Source organism: Falco peregrinus, chromosome 1 (assembly GCF_023634155.1).
Source record: "Falco peregrinus isolate bFalPer1 chromosome 1, bFalPer1.pri, whole genome shotgun sequence".
NCBI lineage: Eukaryota > Metazoa > Chordata > Aves > Falconiformes > Falconidae > Falco > Falco peregrinus.
In genome coordinates, this window is record NC_073721.1 from 36065954 (window position 1) to 36087001 (window position 21048).

The 21048-nt window shown below is 35.8% G+C and overlaps 1 protein-coding gene across 2 annotated transcripts in view; it reads left to right on the forward strand.

The window, feature by feature from the left end:
- The window catches only part of ATRNL1 (attractin like 1), a 524489-nt gene that overhangs the window by 263944 nt on the left and 239497 nt on the right, over positions 1-21048 (forward strand). For both annotated transcript variants that reach the window (XM_055791879.1, XM_055791872.1), the window contains exon 25: positions 7193-7254. In XM_055791879.1, coding sequence (XP_055647854.1) covers positions 7193-7254 — 62 coding nt within the window. The remainder of the gene's footprint in view (positions 1-7192; positions 7255-21048) is intronic.

Below are 21048 nucleotides of genomic sequence, written 5' to 3' on the forward strand. Positions count from 1 at the left end.
TTGAAAAATGTAAACATTAAATGAGCGGGTTGTTTTTTTCATCAGAAGACCAAAAATGGCTTGATGTTGAGAGGGAGAGGGTTTGACATGTCAAACAGTAGAGCTTTCATTCTTTCATTGAGGGTGACTTTTGGGAATTTGAGGACTGAGTTAACAGAAACCTCATGCAGCCTTGTAAGAAGTGCAAAGCCCTAACCAGGGTGGAATTATCTAATATCACCTTGAATATTAGCCAAGAGTATATTCTCATTCCAGTTCAGGCAATATCCAACTGTAGGGCCTCATTAAGAGAAAATTTTGAATATTAGCCAAGAGTATATTCTCATTCCAGTTCAGGCAATATCCAACTGTAGGGCCTCATTAAGAGAAAATTATCTCCTTTTAGTCAGCTCTGGTGAGGCTGCATGTGGAATGAGACTCCAATTTTTGGTGTCCCATTTCAGAAAGGGTATTGAGAAGCTGAGGGGGTCCAGAAGTGCCACAAAGATTTTTAGGGGCCTGAAGCACACAAAGTAGGCTGAAGCTGTGGAGCTTGCACTTGTTGGGTCTGGTAAAGAGCCTCCAATAGCAGGATACAATTATTTGTGGAGGAGTCACAGAGATGATGAAACTAAATCCTTCTCTGTAGTAGCAGATGATAAAACAAGGGGAAGTGGTCACAAGATGCACATTGGGAGATTCACATTGAACATGAGAAAAAAATGCATTATGTTTACAGTGCTGCATTGAAACAAGTTTCCTGGAGTGGCTGTGGAATATGTATTCTTAGAGGTTTTCAAAACTTATCTGGAAAAAGACACTTGACCTTATCTGGGGTTGACAGTAGCCTGGCTTAGAGTGGGAAGTTGAACCATATGAGCTTGCAGTGTTTCTTCCAGTCCACATTTCTATGACTCTGTGATGCTAACATAACATATGAAAGCACACTCCATAACAGGTGCAGCTCTCCTGGTGGGAGACTCTAATTTGTCAAGTCGTAATAAGATGTCATAAGAAGTCATAACAAGAAAGATGGAGAGACAGAGAAATCTGATTCTAGCAAGTGATAGAAATGGCTTTTCCTTAATGTAGTTTGATGAGCAAAACCCTATCATTCTGCAATGTTTCTCTTTGTAGTAGAATTTAGTCATTAAGCTATGCCTGACAAATTCCCTCAATCCATTCCCTTCACTTCTATACTTAATTTTCCTGCCTGTCCATTTAATCTAGCTGAGCTTTTAAAAACCAGAATTTCAGAAGGTTTTATCTAGAAATCTGGTGTTTCACACACAGTCTGTAGAAGAACTCAATCCTGCAAAGATTTATGGCTAAAATAATTTTCCAGTATTATATGTCTTTGCATCGATTACTTTTCATCTTTTTATTTGATTTTGAAATGCGTTGTTTCTCCCTTGTCTATGCCTTTTCATTTTCTTTCATTCTCTCATTGACTTTAACACTCATTATTTCAATTTCTTAACAATGTCTGAATTTATCATAACGAAGATATTTTGCATACTGAATTAAACTGTAACTTAGATAACTGTTCCCCTCCCCCAGATTTTCTGCTTCACTTCCTGGAAGTTCTGAACTGAGGGTTTCTGTGTGGCATGCATTTGTCTGCATGTGTACATGAACACAAAATTAAATAAGGCAGTGAAATAGCAGTGTATGCCTATTTAATTCAATAGGCAAAGTGCAAGGCAGGAAAAAATTAAGCTGTAAAAACCTTCTTTAGGAATGTCATTCATCTCACTGGAATACAAACCTAGATTGTCTTTCAGCCTTTCATGACTGAGTAGTGGAAATAATATCCTGTAATTTTTACATTGTTTGAGAAAGAAAGGGGTGGGGATTTGGATAATCTAGTGTATGCCATCATAAGAGACAGGACTTCAGCATGCGGAGATAATTTATGAAAGCTGTTTATCAAATCTTGATGGTGAAGGCAATGATTCTGAGTTTGATTTTCTTTATCTTTCATTTTTTTGTTGTTACCTGTATGAAAGTTTTGCTGTCACTCATTCTCATCATCTGGGAGGACTGTTTGTCAACATTAGATTAAATTATTTACTGGCATCAACACAGTAAAAAGCAATGGGTTTCTGTGAGCAGGCACTTAGTTATGTATTGCTTCTCTGATCATTTCGTCCTAGCAAGAAGAAATATTTCTTTTTCCTGGGTTAGCATTACATTATTTTGCAGAAATACCCAATCAGTTCTTAGAAACTATGGGAGAAATTTATCTCACCTAACATTATTTATATTCTAAGTTTGACATTAGGTCTATAGTCTAAACTAATCATACACTCCCTATGTTGTTAGCAGAGAGAAACGGCAGCTCCATAGGGTAATTCATTCCGTGTTATGAGAGTCCCACATCTATTTTAGATTTGCCATGTTTCACGTGGCAAAATTCAGATACATTTACTTTAAAATTTCATTTCCAAGTTTTAGGAAAGCCAATATATAGAATAAATATGTGGCATTTTTAGCCTCTGTGTGAAAGTGTTTAATGTTTCTCTAATTTAGAGAGTAGTTTGGATTCATTGCTGCTCCTCACAACTCCTTCACAAGATGAACCTTGGCTTCAGGATGCACAAAGCTTTGGCTTTAGCCGAAGCATGAGTTTTATGTCACATTATAGTTTCCTTGCACATACTTATCTCTTTGTTTCATAGGTTATAAACTATCCATCCCTTTTTTTGTTACAACCTGCCTACCTTATCAACTCTTCTTCCTCCCTTGCCTAGCATTTCTACTCCACACAAGAAAGGTATATATGATCTAATATCCAACAAATGACCAATCTTCCCAAATTCTATTTTGGTTTGGGGTCCTCTGTTCTGAGCATCAAAAAGAGCTTAACCTATTTCTATCTTGTGGAAAAAAATATTACTGCACACAGCTCTTTCTTGTTACTTGTTACCGTAGATCCTCATAGCTGGACTTTCACCACCATAAGAGCAATCCAAACTACCCCACAAAAATTTGTCCTTTGTCACATTGCTCAAGGTAGAAATCCTCTAATCATAGGACAGCTTTCATTCTTGATGGAGGTGTTTCACAACAACTTTTTTTTTTTACATTTTTTTTTTAAATGCACAAAGCTAAGGGGAAACTCAAGCAGCTTCTAGGTTTTCCTGTGAACCAGTTGCTGAGATTAGACTTTGTCCTACTGGAGTACAAAGCTAGGAATTTCTAAGTCCTGTAATGTTTTTGTTTCAGAAAATACATTATAACTTGATAATTTAATAATCACCTGCTAGTAATGTTTTAGCAACAAATGTCAAAACTTTAAGTCACCTACAAATCAAATGGCATTGTTTGTATTCAAGGGATATTCCAATACTGCAACCAATTTCTAAAGAATATAAAATTGAGTACTGTTATGAAACCAGACTAAAGATTTTTGTGGTATATCTTGAAGCCCTCAGAACATGGTTCTTTTTTGTTTGGGGTAGAGTTTCGGATGTCTTCATTGTGAAAATGATAACTTCTGATTTACCTTAATTTTTAAATTTAATCCATTTTTCTTTGCTGTCAATAGCAGAATATGTAGAGAAAAATAAACATTAATTTTATAGATTTCTGGAAGACCTGTGATTATGTTTGTAACAGTATTGGATCATAAAGTCACGGAAAACCTTTAACCCTAACCAAACAGGGAAAAGAACTTCAACTGTTGTAGCTGATGAGAAGTTTTCTAGTTGTTTCTGTGAAGGTAAGAAAACTGTTTGATAACATTTATGACAGACAGCTGTCTATAAGCTTGCCTCTGAAGAGTAACATAGATTGAGGACAGGTACTGAAATATATGTGCATCCATAACCATATCTCTAGCCGCCACATTGAGAATCCTAATTTCTCTTTTAGAAATCTAATGCTGGTGAATTAGCATCTGCACAAGAAATTGTGTTTGAAGCAATGTTTTATAGTACTATAAGTAACCTTACTTCCAGTTTTCAGTGTTAAGCTTTGTAAAGCAGAGGTGTTATTGTTCGTCTTTCTTCAAGGGAAATGTTTTATGCTGGAAATTCTATGTTCACTCATAGAAGCTATCCTTTTCCATAGAAAATTATTTTTCCACATGGCACTCAGTGATTCTATTCCATACCAAATGATAGAGATGATCTTGATCTTCATTTATGAGAGAAGAGAGAGATAATACTTCTGGGATCCATCGGCTTATTAGATATTTTGGTGAAACTGAGGGCTAATTAGGGATAATAAAAATTAACAATAGATATTAATCTCCAGTATCTTTAAGTCTAATGTGAAAACCTGGAACTGAAAGATTTTTCCCTCTCTATGTAAGCACAAGTAAAAGGACAATAACATTCATATCTAGATGAAAATACCATGGAAATAAATATTTTTAATTGTATTATGGTTCTTTGTGTCAGGCTTAGATTCACATGTATTTGCTTCTTTCATGATCTACTTGTAATAAAAATATGTATTCTTTTTGTTAATATTTTGTCTTGAAATTAGTCTAAGATGCATGGTGCTGTTCTTCAGAAAATACTGTAGTTCATCTTTTAAACATGAACTCTAATGTAATGATTAGAAGACAATGTTTGATTAAAGTCTGAAATTATTTCTGGAATGGAACTTTATATTTTATTGTGGTTTTGCTCTGAAGTACAAGTATTTTAAAGAATCCCATACAACCAAACTAGAAAGTTTTGCAGACAAAAGTTCTTCCACAGGTTTGCAAACATGAACACCAGCAAAAGAACATCACAATTGTCTGAAGTAGATGATTTGATTAATAGAAGGTGGAAAATGTAGAATCATTACTCTTGTGTCTGGTTTTGTGCAAAAACGATCTGACCCATCTTAAGGTTAGGTATACGCAAAACATTTAATTATGAATAGACATATAAAATCATTAAATTGTTGTAAATCTGCTTACTTCCTATTTGTTTTATGTTGAAGAAGAGAAATAAAGGCACTACAGCTTACTAGAGAAATTTGAGGTAAAATTTTCCTGATACGATTGCGATCAGATTGCAGTTTTTAATTGCAGGACTTTCCCTTGACTGTAGCTGTTTCTAGACTAACAGATGCTGTTAATGAATGCTGGCACCTTGAATGAAAATAATTTAAGTAATGCAAAATATAAATATTTTATTATTTTATATATTTTATAATATAAATAAATAGCTTTTTAACAGGTCACAAGAGGTGAATGCTGTTGAAGCTGGAATTTTTTGTTCTCTTTGAGTTATTTTACTCCTGAAGTACGATATTTGTAAAATCGTTCTGGAAAAGCCAGCAGTTAATAAAAAAACATTCTGGAAAAGCCAGAAATTAATTTGAATGCTAAGTATTATTTGAAGGCAATCCAACCTGTATTTAAAATTAGAATGGACCATACAAAGTTTTTTTATTCATACAAGGTATTCCTAAACATAAATTCATTATGCTTGGGATGCACTTTATATTGGGCCAAAGAAATCTGCAGATCTTTTGTCAGATTTTATCTTTTCTATGTAAAATAAAGGTTACATTCTCATTAACAGATATTTTGAAAATTTTGTCACTCTGCAATTTCTCTCCAACTTTTTAATATTTTTAGTCCCTAATCTCCCTTCATTTGATACAGTATCCATCATGACCATAGTCAAAGTTTCTGAGAAATTAAAAATTCTGTTTATGTTGCACAAATCAGAAAACAATTGTAGATTAAACTTAACTAGTGAGTCAGAGAGTTCCTTCTCTCTCCTGCTTCATTCCCACATGACCTTCAGCTTCTTGTTTTTCCACAGGCTCCCAGGCCAGATAGGTTTTGCCCTGATGCAAACACAACAATCTACTTAAGCTAGGCACATTTATATTTCCTCTCTAGAGAGGAGGCAGATGATAGCACTCAAGGAGTTTAGTACACTAAATTATATTGTGATTCATTTACCAAGCTTTCTGTACTGAATTTCAGAGCTCCTGAATACCATTGCATTGCTTGCAATTCTATATTATTAGTGAAGAGAAAGGAGAAATTACATTTTAGAGATGTGTTTGCATGATGGTGCCCCCTGTGCTTATTCCTGGAATAATGTACTTAACATGCTGTTCCTTAGACTTTTAAGTAATCTGACCTATGGTTAGCTCTGTTTAGCTGGCACAAGGCACAGTAACACCATTATAATACTGAAGTTTACACTACAGCTTTGCCCTAAAATAAAATAAAATAAAATAATTTTTAAAAAATTCCTTGATTATCATGCATTATCATTTCAAAAGGTCACAAGTGAGCTGTGAAAGAGAATCAGAGTCATTAGGTGTAATTGCTAGTCAAGATCAGACCTTAAATGCACAAAGATCTCTAAAAACAACAATTATTTGAACAGGATGGGAATACGGTTAGATAAACACTTTGTGCAATTCATAGTAGAAAATTCTGTATTTCTTCAGTTTGGTAATTATACCCTATGAATAACTGAACAAGACACAGAGACTTAAGGATATTTGTAGATATAACTTAAATATTAAGTACTGTTCTTAACATTAGCAAAAAGTAATTATACTAATAATTATAGTCTCTATTGCATGCAAGCATGAATGTGTGTCTGTGTGTATATGCTGTCTTAGAGATAACTATTAAATCTTTGTGGACAATTACAGTAAAGGAGTTGAATTAATGCATACTCTGGAAAGGCTGTAAAAATGCAGCCTAAAATATTTGTTACTTTGTCTTTAAAATAATTTGTTTTGAAACAGTTTGTTTTATTATGCACAAGATTTATCTGGTTTTTAAATTAGCATATGTGTGAATTTTAATATTATGCAATTAAAATATTTTAAATGTATTTGAAGCACAAGACATCTTTTGTCATTTCTAAAACTTCAGTGTTTTATAAAAATGGAAAACGGTGATAGTTAAAACAGTTGACTACAAAGCCAGCAACTTACATCAATATGATTTGTTAATATTTTTGCATGTTGTTTTAATTGTTTTTATCAAACGAGTTTTACATGGCTATTTCTATTAACTTTACTTCAATGGAAAGACTATATTCCATTGTTTGTATTTTCACACAGGCAAAGACATAGGAGTTAGTTGCTCATCTTACTTTATGGTAAATGCAGGTGTGTGCATACTAGACTGAAATTACACTTGGAACTAATCATCCATGGAGCCATAAAGCCCTAGGCTAAAAAGAGCTGTTGATTCTGAAATTGTTGTAATTTACTTCTATTTTATTTGCAGATTGCCTTCTCACAGCACAATACTATCATGGATCTGGTGCAGTTCTTTGTCACCTTCTTCAGGTAAATTGCTTCTTCTGTCTTCTGACTGAAATCATGCTGATTCTTTTCCATCAAACCAATATCTTAACTAGCTTCTTAATCTTAAGAAATGCCTGCAAGGAAGCTTTTAAACTGTGGCTTCTAATTTACACCAGTGGGGGATCCAGGCCGTTGCCCTGTAACTACAGGCTGCTGCTGGCATCTTTCATATATTTCATATTCAGTGGTACAAGCTTCACACATACTTCGTAAAGATTAGCTAGTTATGTACTATATAGTACAGTGATGACGAGAAGCCAGCTATACCGACTTCAACTAGTAATGTATGTATGTGAATTTGTGTAAACTCTTTGAAAGAATTATTAAAAATGATGGTTCTGTTCAACAGCTTTTGATTTTTAATCAGGCACCCCAAATCACTACTAATGCTGCCATGCATTAGGGATTAATTGGGAAAGTCGGTCAGTGATGCATGGAATTTGGTTGTGGCACAAATGCAGGAAGTGGCTTCAGCTGCAAGTGGACAGCTGTTCCAGGAGCTGAAGAAAACTCCACTGTAGGACTTCTTAAAAGTTCAGCTGTCTTATAAAATGTCACAAACTTGAATATACGGGGATTAGTTACGGTGCTTTGAAATCTCGCTGTGAAGATATTCCCCAATAACCATGAATGGTATGCAAAATGCGAACAGTGACAGTCAAGGGTGTTCATGAGACTTTCTGTATTTCCAGAACTGCCATGCATTTATTTCACAAGTTCACAGTACAGCTTTTCTGTTCACTTTAATCACTGTGCTCTGAGGGACTGTACCTGAAGAATCAGACTCTTAAGTGCCATGAACAGAGCAGCTTTTGTTAACTGCTGTCACCAAAACAGGGGGCAGAAATGAGCAGACCCTGAAGTCCTTTGTACCCAATACATTGGCTAATGAAGAGTTGGTTTAGTAGCTGATACAAAGCATCCCATTTCTCCTCATTCACCATAAACCGAGCAATAGAATGCTGGTTGCTTAAAAGTCAGTTAGTAGTGTTTGGGGCTTTTTTGTTTGTTTGTTTCTGTGGTATTTTTTGTGGTGTGTTCTTGTTGTTTTTCTTTGGTTTTCCCTGGGAAGGTAGCAAGATTTAAAAAATGATGATGCTTATGCCAACCTTAAGATGACAAACTCCTACAGAAGAAAGCAAAGTCTGTCCAAAACAGAGGGACCCTGTGACAAATAGCAGAGATAACCTACAAGCAATTTGTTCCTGCTCTGTGCAGGCTTAGAAAAGGTGACCCATAGTCTTTTTGATGGTGAAGCCGTATCTACAGATATATTGCATTAGCCCTTCTGGTGTGATGGTCTATCTGATATAGTTTGTTCTGGGTAAATGCAAACTCACTGTGATCCTGCGAAAAGAAGTGATCCCTCTGCCTGAGCAGTAATCTATACCGCAAGCCAAGGCCCACGGAACCCCCCGGACAGAGAGAAAGGCTGTAGAGTAGCTGCCAGCTATGCTACCGCTGCCTTTGACTCAGTCCCAAAATAGCTGTATAACCAAGGCTTTCAGCTGGCACTAGGGGCTTGCAGCTATCTGCAGCAGAACGTTAATAATCAACCTCAGGAACCGAGTTGCAGAAATATGTAAAGCCATCAGGAAATGTTGTGAGTAGTGCATTGCAGTAATCCAAGCAAGGTACAAAACTTAACGACAGGGCACCCTCCAGAGGCACATGTGGTTCAGGCTGAGGTTTGATGGTTATGATGAGAAATAGTGTTTAGCAACATATATTTAAAAATCTTGATGTAAATTTGTATGGTACTCTTCGACAACTGAATTGGTATTAATGTGTCTGTAGACATAGGTAAGATGTCTTGGAGCCGGAGCTCTCAGATTGCGTTTATAAGAAAAAAACAGAAACAGAAACAATAACATGCATATATTCACATTTGCAAAGCAGAACCTGAAAGGAAAAGCAGAAGGGAGAGAAGCCCCAGAATTACATGAATTCATGTAAAAAGTTACTTAATTGCACTGTGTTCCCATGTTGAATAACTATGCTGGGAAGACTGGCCCAGGTCTATTGCTTGGGTAACTGGCTCTTTCCAAGACACTGACCATGACATTCTTTGTGTGGGTTTGTTGTTTCCCCCCCTCCCCCCCCCCCCGTGTTATGCCCAGAGGCACAGGGTATTTATAGGTATTAGAAGTCCATTTATTTTCATATCACAGGACCAAACAATCATGCATAATATCACAGTGACACTCCCAACTCGTGACTGCTGTGAGCATTGTGTCCTCGCTGACATCAGAGCTAGCAAATGGTCGGTCCGCATAAACGACCCAAAGAAGAAACTGGCAGGTGGTTTGTCACTGGACTGGTAGTTGCAATGTGTGGTAAATAAATGTAGGAAAAATACTTGTGTCCTTTACAGAAAACTGGACTAAGAAAGTTAGAATGAAAAGTTTCCAGTATAGACACCATTAAAACTTTCAGTAGTTCTTAAATTAGATGTTGTCTCTACAGGATCACTAGTCGAAACAAGCAGAAGAATATTTCTGATATGAAAATTTAGCAATAACTAATTTATTGGGCTTTTTTTTTTCCACACTAGTGGACAGAGTTAATCATACCCAAACACAGCACCAATACATCCTCTCCAAAGTGGTTGATAGTATTCAAGCCTTTATCTGTAGCTAACAAAGTTATTTTAATATGGATTTGTTTGTTTGTTTTACTGGATGAGAATGCAGTGTATTAAAGCAGTGGCAGATTATGTTGGTAACAGCAATAGCCCAGGTCACATATACTAGATTATTGACCTAGAAAATAATTGTATTTAAAGACTATTTGAATGTGCTTGATAACAAAACATGTTTCAACCTGCTTTGATAAGTGTGCATTTGCATTTCTTCCATCTATAATTATATTTATTGTATTTCTGAGCATGTGGCATAACCCTGTTAACCCTGGCTGCCTAGCCAAACCAATAAACAGGTTTATTTGACAATAACAGGGTTTTTTTAATGACCATTCAAAAGTATAATTTAAAACAGCTCCTTTATAGGTTGTGTGTTCCCAAGTAAAAGATGAAATGCACATTTTACTTCTTGAATCAGAAACATCAAAATAGCAAACATTTTTTAGAATTTTTCTAATGTTTCAACTGTTTTAAAAATCTTGTTCTGTAAGGAAATTATTTGAAACTATTATTTTATATATATATATGCAAAAGTTATTATTAGAGCTGTAATTAATACTTGATCTACCAAGGTACTGTTATTGTATGTCCTAGAATGAGAAGTTATAGAAATAAAAGTTATTTTTTAAAAACAGTACAGAAACTGTACTGCTCCAGACTATAATACTCATGGTGAACTCCCCCCCCCCCCCCCCCCTTATTTAATTTTATTGTTTTTATACTGGAAGGTTTCATAGTATCCACTTATTCAGTGACCTTTTCTCTAAGAGCAGAAATATATGTAAGAGTAGTAACAGATTCCTAACAGTCTTATAGAAGCTGTGGCATCTGCGTTGCTTTAGTGAGTGCCTGAAGACTTTTTGCTGTCACACAAATTGAGAAGTGTGTGATTCTTTTTTTCCACCTGCTTTGAAGCAATACAGATCTCATCACAAAATTTTACAGGCAGCAAATGTGAGTGATCTTTCTTCTCATACTGAAGAAATGCAGTCCCCACATTAAAGTCTATTCCTGTATTACCCTGATCAGTAAAACACTTCAATATGCTAAAGCCTGGCGCTTTTTTTTTTTTTTTTTTTTTTCTAAATTACAAGTGATAAAGAAGTTTTCAGTGTTTTCAAGTCTTACATGAATATGTTGTGTTAACTGAGTATGTAGCCAGGACATTTTAGGCATTTGATAACAGTGTATGAAGTGTCTTTATTTTCTGATAACATTATTTACTTTTTCTTAAAAAATGCATAAAAATTGTCATGCATAAAAATTATCATGGCTAAAAATAATAAAAATACATGATAAAAATTATCATGCATAAAATATGACAATGTTCAGTATTTGATAGTTTTTGTTATATACAATCTGAATGAATCCAGAATTGAGAGCCAGGAAACTCTTGATTTCTATACCGGCTTTTAAATAAAATTATAGTTAAGAATTTATAACAGTACTCACAGATTTTTTGGGAAATTGGGAAATTATTTCTATCAATAACCTGAAACAGGAGTCCTGGTAAGAAATGTTGTTTTGTCTCATAATCAAAAAAACCCCAGGTAAATGTGAAATTGTACAGGTGATAAAGGTCAGCTATTAGTATTTTTGCAATAGGTAATTTTATGCATCTTCTACTGTCATACCTATTTTTTTAAAGCCTGTTTCAAATACTTAGTATCAACCGCTTACTAATCAAGCACATCTTTATGCTCTCAGAATGATTCCTTCTGTCGTCTCTGGTCCTTGGGGTGGTGGTGGATTTTATGTCTGGCTGGAATGGTACCCTTTACTTGCTTCCATAACAGGTCTCTTTAATATTGTGAATTATAGAATTTCCAATTTGTCATAAGTAGAGCAGTATTAAGTAATATGGATACTTTGAAGGTTTGAAAATCCTTCTTTTGTGTGTGCTTTAAGAAATTCCATGACAAACTCTGGTCATTTAAGATTGGGGTACATTCTTTCTGATAAATCTTCCTGTGAGTATTACAAGTGAGAGAAAACAACATTCAAAATATACCCAGTCTGTATTGCAGGAGGAATGGGTGGGCATTTAGGTTAGGATGAGGACTAATAGCACGAGCTACCTTAGGAATTGCAGCAGATACTGAAGGACCAGGTTTATCACCACCATATGTGTGACTCTGTGCCCAAGCTCCGCACAGTCAGTCCGGTTGCGTTTCATGCAGTGGGAGTGGATGGCTGGATTTCAGCGGGTTGTGTCAGAGCTCAGGACCCGAATCGATCATTCTGGGTGTGGGTTGTTGGTTTTTTTTTGCAGTGGGTGATTTCCTTCTCTTTACCAGCATCCTTTGGTGTGTTGGCCTGGCTTCATGTTTTGGTTTTGTTAAAATAAAGGATGATAAATTAAAGCTTGATTTTGACATGCTTATCTTTGTGAGATCAAATATTGCTTTCTCTAAGAAAGACAAAATGCAGTGTGTCAAGTTCAGATCATGTCCGCTACATCTGGATTCTCAGAAAACGCAGAAGTCTTACAAATCTAAATTAGAAAATTTTCTGGTAACATGAAAATCAAGTTATCTTAGCAAAATGGATTTTACATTTGGGGCTAGAATAAAATTGATTTTTACTCAGTGATGCATTAAACAGTTTTCACCTCACTTAGAAGCAAATAGTTGTATGACTTCCACTGGGACAAGCATGTCTGTACTGCAGGGGCCAATCTGAGTTTGTTGTTTGTTTTTTTTTTTAATATTTGTTTTGAATTGTAGAATGTAGCTTCATGTCTTCCACTCTCTGAATCACCCAGAAACTTTGTCATCACTGTAGAGTTATTTGATATATTCATATTTCCTGAGAAGGCAACCACTTCTGACTCACATGCAGGCAAAGGAGATTCCCCAGTCCCACTGTCTGGCTGGTCTTCAAAACAATGGATGAGTCATTTCATAGAATCACAGAATGGTTTGGGTTGGAAAAGACCTTAAAGGTCATCTCATTCCAACTCCCCTGCCATGGACAGGGACACCTTCCACTAGACCATGTTGCTCCCAGACCCATCCAACCTGGCTTTGAACACTGCCAGGAATGGGGCATTCACAGCTGGTCTGGACAGCCTGTGCCAGCACCTCACCACCCCCACAGTAAAGAATTTCTTCCTTATGCCCAGTATAAATCTAACCTTTTAATAAACTCCCTTCATTAAGACCACGAGTAAGATCAACCCTTCTAGTCTATCTGGGGAACTTCCTGCTGGAGACTGGAGCAGCAATTTTCCTGGAAGAATCCCCTTTTGTGATTGTTTTTCCTTGCAACTCATGTATCCATGCCTCTAGGGTCAAGATAGATTTTCCATCCCGCTTCCTTGTGTCCTTTCTGTGGTTATGCAAGTAAAACCACAGGGTGGACTGTGGTATGTACCCACTGTATCCTCATCTGTTTTTATATATAATCCCTTGGTGAACAGAACTGTTTCCCATTACTTCTTTCTTGGTTTTCTTCTTTCTGTGTTCATCCTTTGAGTCACTTGGAAGCGCATGCGAGTGCACTAGCACTTGCCATATTTTGATTGCAACATACACTGTTCCTCAAAGTACAAAATAGTTGCTCAACTTGATATCTGAAGGTGGCCTACGTACTTGCTGGGTGTACAGCAGGTACAGGCTTCTCCTTCTTCCAAGTAGGTGCATTTAAAATTTTGAACTTCTAATTTCTGATATGCATCAAATACAGCGAGAGCTGTCCATTGTGCCTGCTGAAAGGCTAATCCTAATTTTTGCTCAGTTCATATTAACTAGAAATAGGTTCTGGAGTTGTTTAAGTGCAGAGAGGAGTTTTAGGGTGAAGGCCTGGGTGACAGTAACGGGATTTGAAAGATTTCTTGTTTTCCTAGACGGTTTTTTTTTAGAGAAAAGAAAATCTTAAATTGCACTCTTCGTTCTGTATGGTACTGTAGCCTGGCACTCCAAAAAACATATTGTCACTGCTGCTTTTATAAAATCTCACTGGAATCAAAACTGCCACTTATGTAGTAGTGTTCACTGCAGAGGTCCCAGAAGGTGGCACCTGAAATGTATTTCCCGAGACTCCTGACAAAAGTATGGCTCTTTTTTTAAGACTTGGTGCTTTGCAGACTCCCGTACTTTGAGATGGTTCTGTAATGTTCTCCTTTCAGGGATGCATCTTTTTACAGCTGCATTGTGCTTTATTTTCTAAGCGTCAAAGATAATTCATATTGTGTTTTTGTTTTGATTCCCAATATTTTATATTGTATTTTTTAAAATCCAATTAGCCAATTCTTTTCTTAGATTAAAACAATGTTGGCACTCACAGCTATTTGTCTTCTAGCATGCTTATTCCTGGTCATTTTTTTATGAAACTCTAGTTCACCATACTTCAAACAAAAGAACTAGAACAGGTTTTCATCTGTGATAAATGAACTTGAAATTTTGCTTTTGTCATTTTAATTCAAAAGAGAAACAATTCAGAAGAAATGCCTTCTTCTGACAAGGTGTATATAACAGTTGCAAAGTTAACTTCCGAAGTTTGTTTCCAGATGTAAGTACATAGTGAACTAGGGCAAAAGCTGACGAAGGCAAAATAATACCAAGAAAAATAAAGGAATTGAAAAATATTAGGGTTTCCTTTAGGCAATAGTGTCATTGTCCATTATAGCAAGTGACAAGCAGCTTTCTGAAGTGCTCTGCCAGCCTGTCTCTGCAGCCACAGTTGGCATGGCGTGCTGTGGAATGAGTGACATTGAAGAAATGAACAATCTGTTTATGGTGGTAGAGAAATATTCAGGGTCCTTGTGTTGAGTTGTAGTAAATCACAGGAAGGGTGAAAAGCGACTGCTAGACTGTGTGGATTTCATAGATCCTAAAATATGAAATCTAATTATCAATTTAAAGAAGAGACACCTGAATTCAAAGGTATTCATTCAATGAGCTTTTTAAATGGAATAGTAATAAAAAATGTTCTAGTAAAAATTCCTGGTACCAAATGAAACATTTTGTGTGGAAGGTTTTGTATTTTTAATTTATTTATTGGGATTCAAGGGGGAAGGATGGTGTGGTGTGGGAGGTGTGTGTGTATGCATTTTGTCAATAAGATACAAAATTATGGAAACTCTGCTGTGGACTCCAAAAGCCACACTAAAAATTACACATTAGAAAGTAGTTACATCATCTATTTAAAATTTTAAATCTTAATTTAATCTGCATCTGTGGCTAAATTACATTCTAGATCATAATTGCTTTTCTATGTTTTCAATAACTTTTTGTGATATTTTGGGAAAACACTCTGTAGTTTCAAAATTATATTTATTTCCTTACATGCCTTGAGTCTTTTCAGTTGAAATTCTAAAATATTAGGTGAAGAGGAATTGGGGGGTTGTATTCCTTATACAGTAGAATTACAGAACATTTATGATGCTTCTTTGGCTTGGAAATCTAAAAATCCATATCTGTCTTCAGGAAATTTTCATGTTAATAGGGCTTTTAACAAGGAGAGTTATGATTTTTTTTTTTTTTACAGCTCTCACTTCAAATATATTCTCCTTTTTGGAAAAGGTATTGAAAATGTTACATAATGAAGGGAAAACTTCATTATGCAATGTATTAAATTTCTTGATTGTATTTGAGGCTAATATGCTAAACAATGTTGACGTGGCTTGGTAGCTTTCTAAGTGTAGTTTATATTTCTGTGATTTGTTATCAGAGGATAACTTCTGCACTAGAGGAGCAATGCAGTGGAAGAAAAGAATGAGGAGAAAGCAAAATAAAAATTCTTGAAATAATTTGAATCTTTTAGTTTAGAAGGCTGCTGGAATGTGGCAGTGGTCTTCAGTCCTTTTCCCCCAGATATACTAATTGACCATGATTAGAATAAATAAGGCTTTTTTTTTGCCCTTAATTTTACATCTTGTATTAGCATAAATCAACAAAATAATTGAAAACCAGCTGAAGTAAAAACACATCTATTTTAAAAGAGAAAAAAGGTATTCAATTTTGAATTCTTCTTGAGAGTTACTGCAGAAAATAATAAATTCTGTATTTCATCATTTGCCTGCAAATTTACTGGACATAGTTTAATTTCTTTATTTTTAGATCTGGGAGTTTTATATACAACATCACTTGTTGAGAGAAATATAGAGTATTTCACCCATGAAGGGCAAACCCATAAATTTATGTGAAATATGAAAGGCTTTTCTATGAGTAAAAGAAACATAATCACACTTTATGGGTGCTGTGTTCTATTTATTCTATGGAGATTAATTTCAGTTTACGTTAGATTAAACCCCTTTGATTGTAAATCTTGTTTATTTGCTGCTTCAAAGAGGTGAAAGGAAGAACTGCTGAGAGTTAAAGATCACATCTAGAGCTTTATTGCGTAATATATTTCAGAGTCCTTTTAAATGGTTCACTTTAGTTTGATATTGTATTGGCAGAATGAAATGTGAATGTTGGTCTTCTGGATAGCGTCCTGATGTACACTAGATGCATTTTCGCTTTTTAGTTGTATATAAAGGCTGTGTGCATAATTGATCATTCATTCATACTCACTAGAGCAGCTTTTGATATGGCTTGTGGTATATTTAATATGAAAAGACAGCTTTATGTATATATACATGAATTATGTAGGTAGGAAAATATAAATATAAAAATGGATATGTGTGCCTTTTTACATTATGTAGTTATTTTTAATAATTATTTTATTTCATAAAGTTATTTAAACTCCCCTTACATTTACTGTAACATTTCAGTTCATGTACATAATGAAAAAAATCAATAATTTTTCTTATATTCATTTTCCTACAAATAACAAATTCCCGGTTCAAACACATTTCTTTCTTCCTTACCTTCAAGAAATATTTTGATGTTTCATTGCACAGCAAAGACCAATAAACTCAGGCTTTGTAGAGGCAGTTGTCAGAGATGATTTTAAACTGTTATTGGAGTTTATGCCTCAGGAGAGGAAGGATTATGTTGGTTTTGTACATTCAATATACATTAATAAATGATTTTACACGGATGTGGTAGCTGTTCTTACTAATAAACTAATATGTATTATACTGATATTTTATTGATGCTGCTAACTTTAAAATACAATTTGTATGAAATGCAGTTGATACCATCGATACTTCAGTCTCCCTTGTTTTCAGTTATGCATTCAGAGCTTAAATTGTGAAGATTTATTAATGCCATTATTGAGGTTTTATTTATTATTTTATTTAATTTTGTTCTTTCTGCTCAACAAAATTATTTTGGTTACATTTCTAATAATAATTTTAAATGTGTTCCTCTGGGGACTTACAGCATGGTTTTGGCAGTATACTGTTTTTTTTAATTATTATTTAGGCTCACTTCCCTTTCATGTATTTCTTTCAGCTTCTGTGGAGCAGTCCAAATGTTCTGTGCCACACCAATATTCGGTGGTCCTGTGGAAAGCAGTCAGAAAGCTCCAGGGCACAGGGGTGCTATGTTAAGTTGCCCACAATGTTGATTTTGGTTTCTCTGCAACGCTGCAGACTTCCACTGCCAAAACCAATCTTGAAACAGAAAGGCTGCTACCATTAAAAATACTTCCTACAGCCAATGGGCCACCTGAAGGCAATAAGCATCTTTTACTATAATAAATTTTCATTACTTCCAAAAACAGTTTGGAAAGATGCGAAAGAGCTGGAGCACTTCAGCCTGTGCATCTCATCCTTGGGTTGTAGTGTGTTGTATACACAGTCATGCACTGGGCTACTAAGTGTTGGTGCTTGGGTGGATCAGTCCATGAATACCTACTCCTGTTTTTTGTTGTTGTTATTTATATTACTGATTATCTAAGCAGTAAAACAATCCTGCTCTATAATTCCATTCTTCCATAATATCTACATAATTTTATTCTCATTTTATATATATAAAATATATATTACATTATATTTCACACAGGTATACTTACTTTTTTTTTTAATTAGTCGTAGTGTACATATTAAGCAGTCCAGGTAGCTGTGGTGCAAACTTCTCGGGTATTTTAGAAAACAGTGTCATGGGAAAATTCAGACTGCCTTGTGGAAGTAATAGTGAGCTTGGATCACACGTGTCGTTCCTTACTTTTCGACTGTTGTTTGGCTGGGCAGCTAGAGAAGGCCAGTTAATGAGAATTCCTCAAAAAAGAAAACGGGTACAAACTGTGCAACAGGATCCAGTTGCAGCAGATCGACAGTATCATCGCATGATCATAGTCAGGTTAGAGCTGTTCAGGAGCCACCTACAAGCTACTGCTACCCTTGTGGAGTTGGAGTAAATAGTTTGATTTGAGATTTCAGAGGATTGAGTGTGTAGCCATATAGGAGGTGACAGAATGAGTCCAGGCACTTTCCGGTGGTGCCCAGCGACAGGACAAGGGGCAACGAGCACAAACTGAAACACAAGAAGTTCTAGCTGAATATGAGGAAGAACTTCTTTACCTGGAGGCTGATGGAGCGCTGGCACAGCCTGCCCAGGGAGGCTGGGGAGTCTCCATCTCTGGAGACATTCAAAACCTGCCTGGACATGATCCTGTGCAACCTGCTCAAGGTGAGCCTGCTCTAGCCAGGGGTTGGGCTAGATGAGCTCCAGAGGTCCCTTCACACCTTGACTGTTCTGTGGTTTCTTGAAGGGGCTTTACTTTGAATACTTTCTAAGATATAGCTGGAACACAGGTCAGATGCTAAAATAAATGACCCCACACCCACCTGAGTACTACTGATTCAAAAATATTATATCAGGTTCTGAGATTTAAGCATTATCTGCCATTAAAAAGAAATATCTTTTGAGATTATTTGCTCATGTGTGAATGTGCCTCCTGCAGTGGCTGGTGTAGTGGTGCAGTTAAATTATATCTTTAAAGCTAGACTGCCTCTGAGATTTTAGTAGGGCTCTTTTCTTTAAAATGTTACAATATCCCTGTTTTCCAGGTATATTTCTTCATAACACCAGGGAATAAGATCCTTTCTGAGGAATCCCTTTACCATCTTTCTGCCATAGTCAATAACAGTCCCTCAAGACAGAAGAAAATTTTCATCTTCATATCCATCTCTTCTGTGGAAGATGAAATTCTGTAGAAAGATCTGCTACGCTGATCTGCCAAACTTCTCTTTCCTTCATAAAAACATCCAAACTCTCTGATTCTAATGTACAGAAAACTAGGAATTTATTATGTGGGAGTAGGGTCCCCCCTAGCCTGTTGTCTCTGAAAAGATTTCATTTATAAAGCTTGGGATTATCACTGATCAACATCTCATCTACCAGGGAAAAAGAATGTGTTGATGTACTTTCTGAACTGAATTTTGTTTAAGAGCCTGAGCACTCTATCCATTGCTCCGTCCCAGCCTTCCTCCTTCCTTTTATTTTATTCTAAGTGAGAATCAGTAGCAGTTACATCTGCTTCCAAGCAGAAGTATTCCGTTTGTGTGTGATTCTAAGAGGCAGATGTCATGAAAATAAGAACGGTAGCATTTTCCTACAGCAGGAACAGTAAATTCTTTAGATGTGGCCTCCTGTTCTCCTCAGTTAAAAGAACTGCTCTGATATTAGGTAGAAATCTTCACAAAGGTTTGATGTTTCCTGTTGTATAACTTGGGTCTGCATTGACGGTGCCTGGTAGGTGTTAGGCTGGCATCAAAGAACACTTTGTTGAAATGTAGAAATCTGAAATCATTGAAACCTTTTCCTTTGGTTTTCCTTTTTTTTTTTTTTTCTTTTCTTTTTCTTAATATATGTTAAATACTGAAATAAATAGAAAAGCACATACCATTTAACAGTTTATTTTAAATTCTGATCCCTATTATGTACAGTGCCAGCCTTTTCTCACCTTAGAATAATTGTGTTAGTGTTTTCTATACCTGCAGAGCTGTTCATGGCAATTGCTGTGCTGTGTGAACCGCAGAAAAGGGTATACAGGTTTTCTATTGCCATCTTTAAGAAGTTTTGCATATATTAAAGAAAAATCCTTTCAATTGACTCTCTGTATATGAATGTATTTTTTAATTCATGAGCTAAGGTATTGCCATTATGCCCTTGTAATGTTTGTAAATCTTCATTGAAAACCTTGGTCAGTAATTTTATGAACTGCATCTCTGAGCAGATGCTGCTGCTGTTAATGAACCTTGACATGGTAAAACAAATCTAATTGTGGATATCCTTTACAATGCATTTTTACCAAACACAGGGTTCTGCCTGGGAGAAGCAGATTAGTACAAGGCCACATATATATATATATATATATATACATGTGTGTATATATATATGTATATATATATTTACTGCTATTCTTTTGTGGTTTTTTTATAAGGTTGATAGTTGTAGACATGAGAAGCAAATTTTAGGGGCAGTTATCAAATTTTAGGGGCAGTTATGTGACTTTCAGGAGATACTTCATGCAAGATTTATTTATGGTAATGTATGTATTTTCGGGACTGCATCCAGAAATAACATTTTTAATCACTGTCATCTGGATAAGAAGAATTATCCATGTAATTAGTTTCAAATGAACTTGAAAGGTGTTGCTTAACTTGTGTGAATTCCATTTGAGACACATGTAAATAAATTAAAATTTGCATTTAAATGATTTTTGGTAATATGTGAACTTTTAAATACCATTGTAGATAATTTACTTCATACTCAGGCAGTTCTTTTGCTTTACAGTCTGGAAAGCAAGAACCGAGGGCTTGAAGCTTTTGTATGGCTTTTGAATTAAAATTTTCACAATTCAATTAAATTTCCCTTGGAGAATTATTTATTTTTTTTTGTGGAGAAACTATGGGGGGAAAGCTGGAGCTCAGGAGCTATTGCTTTGTTAAAACAACAGGGGCAGGAAAAATCTGACTCAGAATGGGAACTAGGCTGATGGGGAAAAAACCCTGCCGTATTTAGGTATGTGCAGCAATAAAATATATGTAGCTGAAGAGGGAAATGTTCCAGCCATTAGCTGCACGGCTCCAGAAGATGGAGTGTGGGGTGCAGCCAGTGCATGGAGGTGCTGGTGGCATTTCTTTCAGCTAGCAAGAGTAAGGGAAGGACATTCCCGAATCACCTAGATGGTAGGGCTGGCTTAGCAGGCAGTCTTTCACTGGATGCAGCAGCCAGTGCCCTCTTAGACCAGGAGACAAGCACTACTGGCTGGTACGTCTTAGCTCCACACGGTCAACC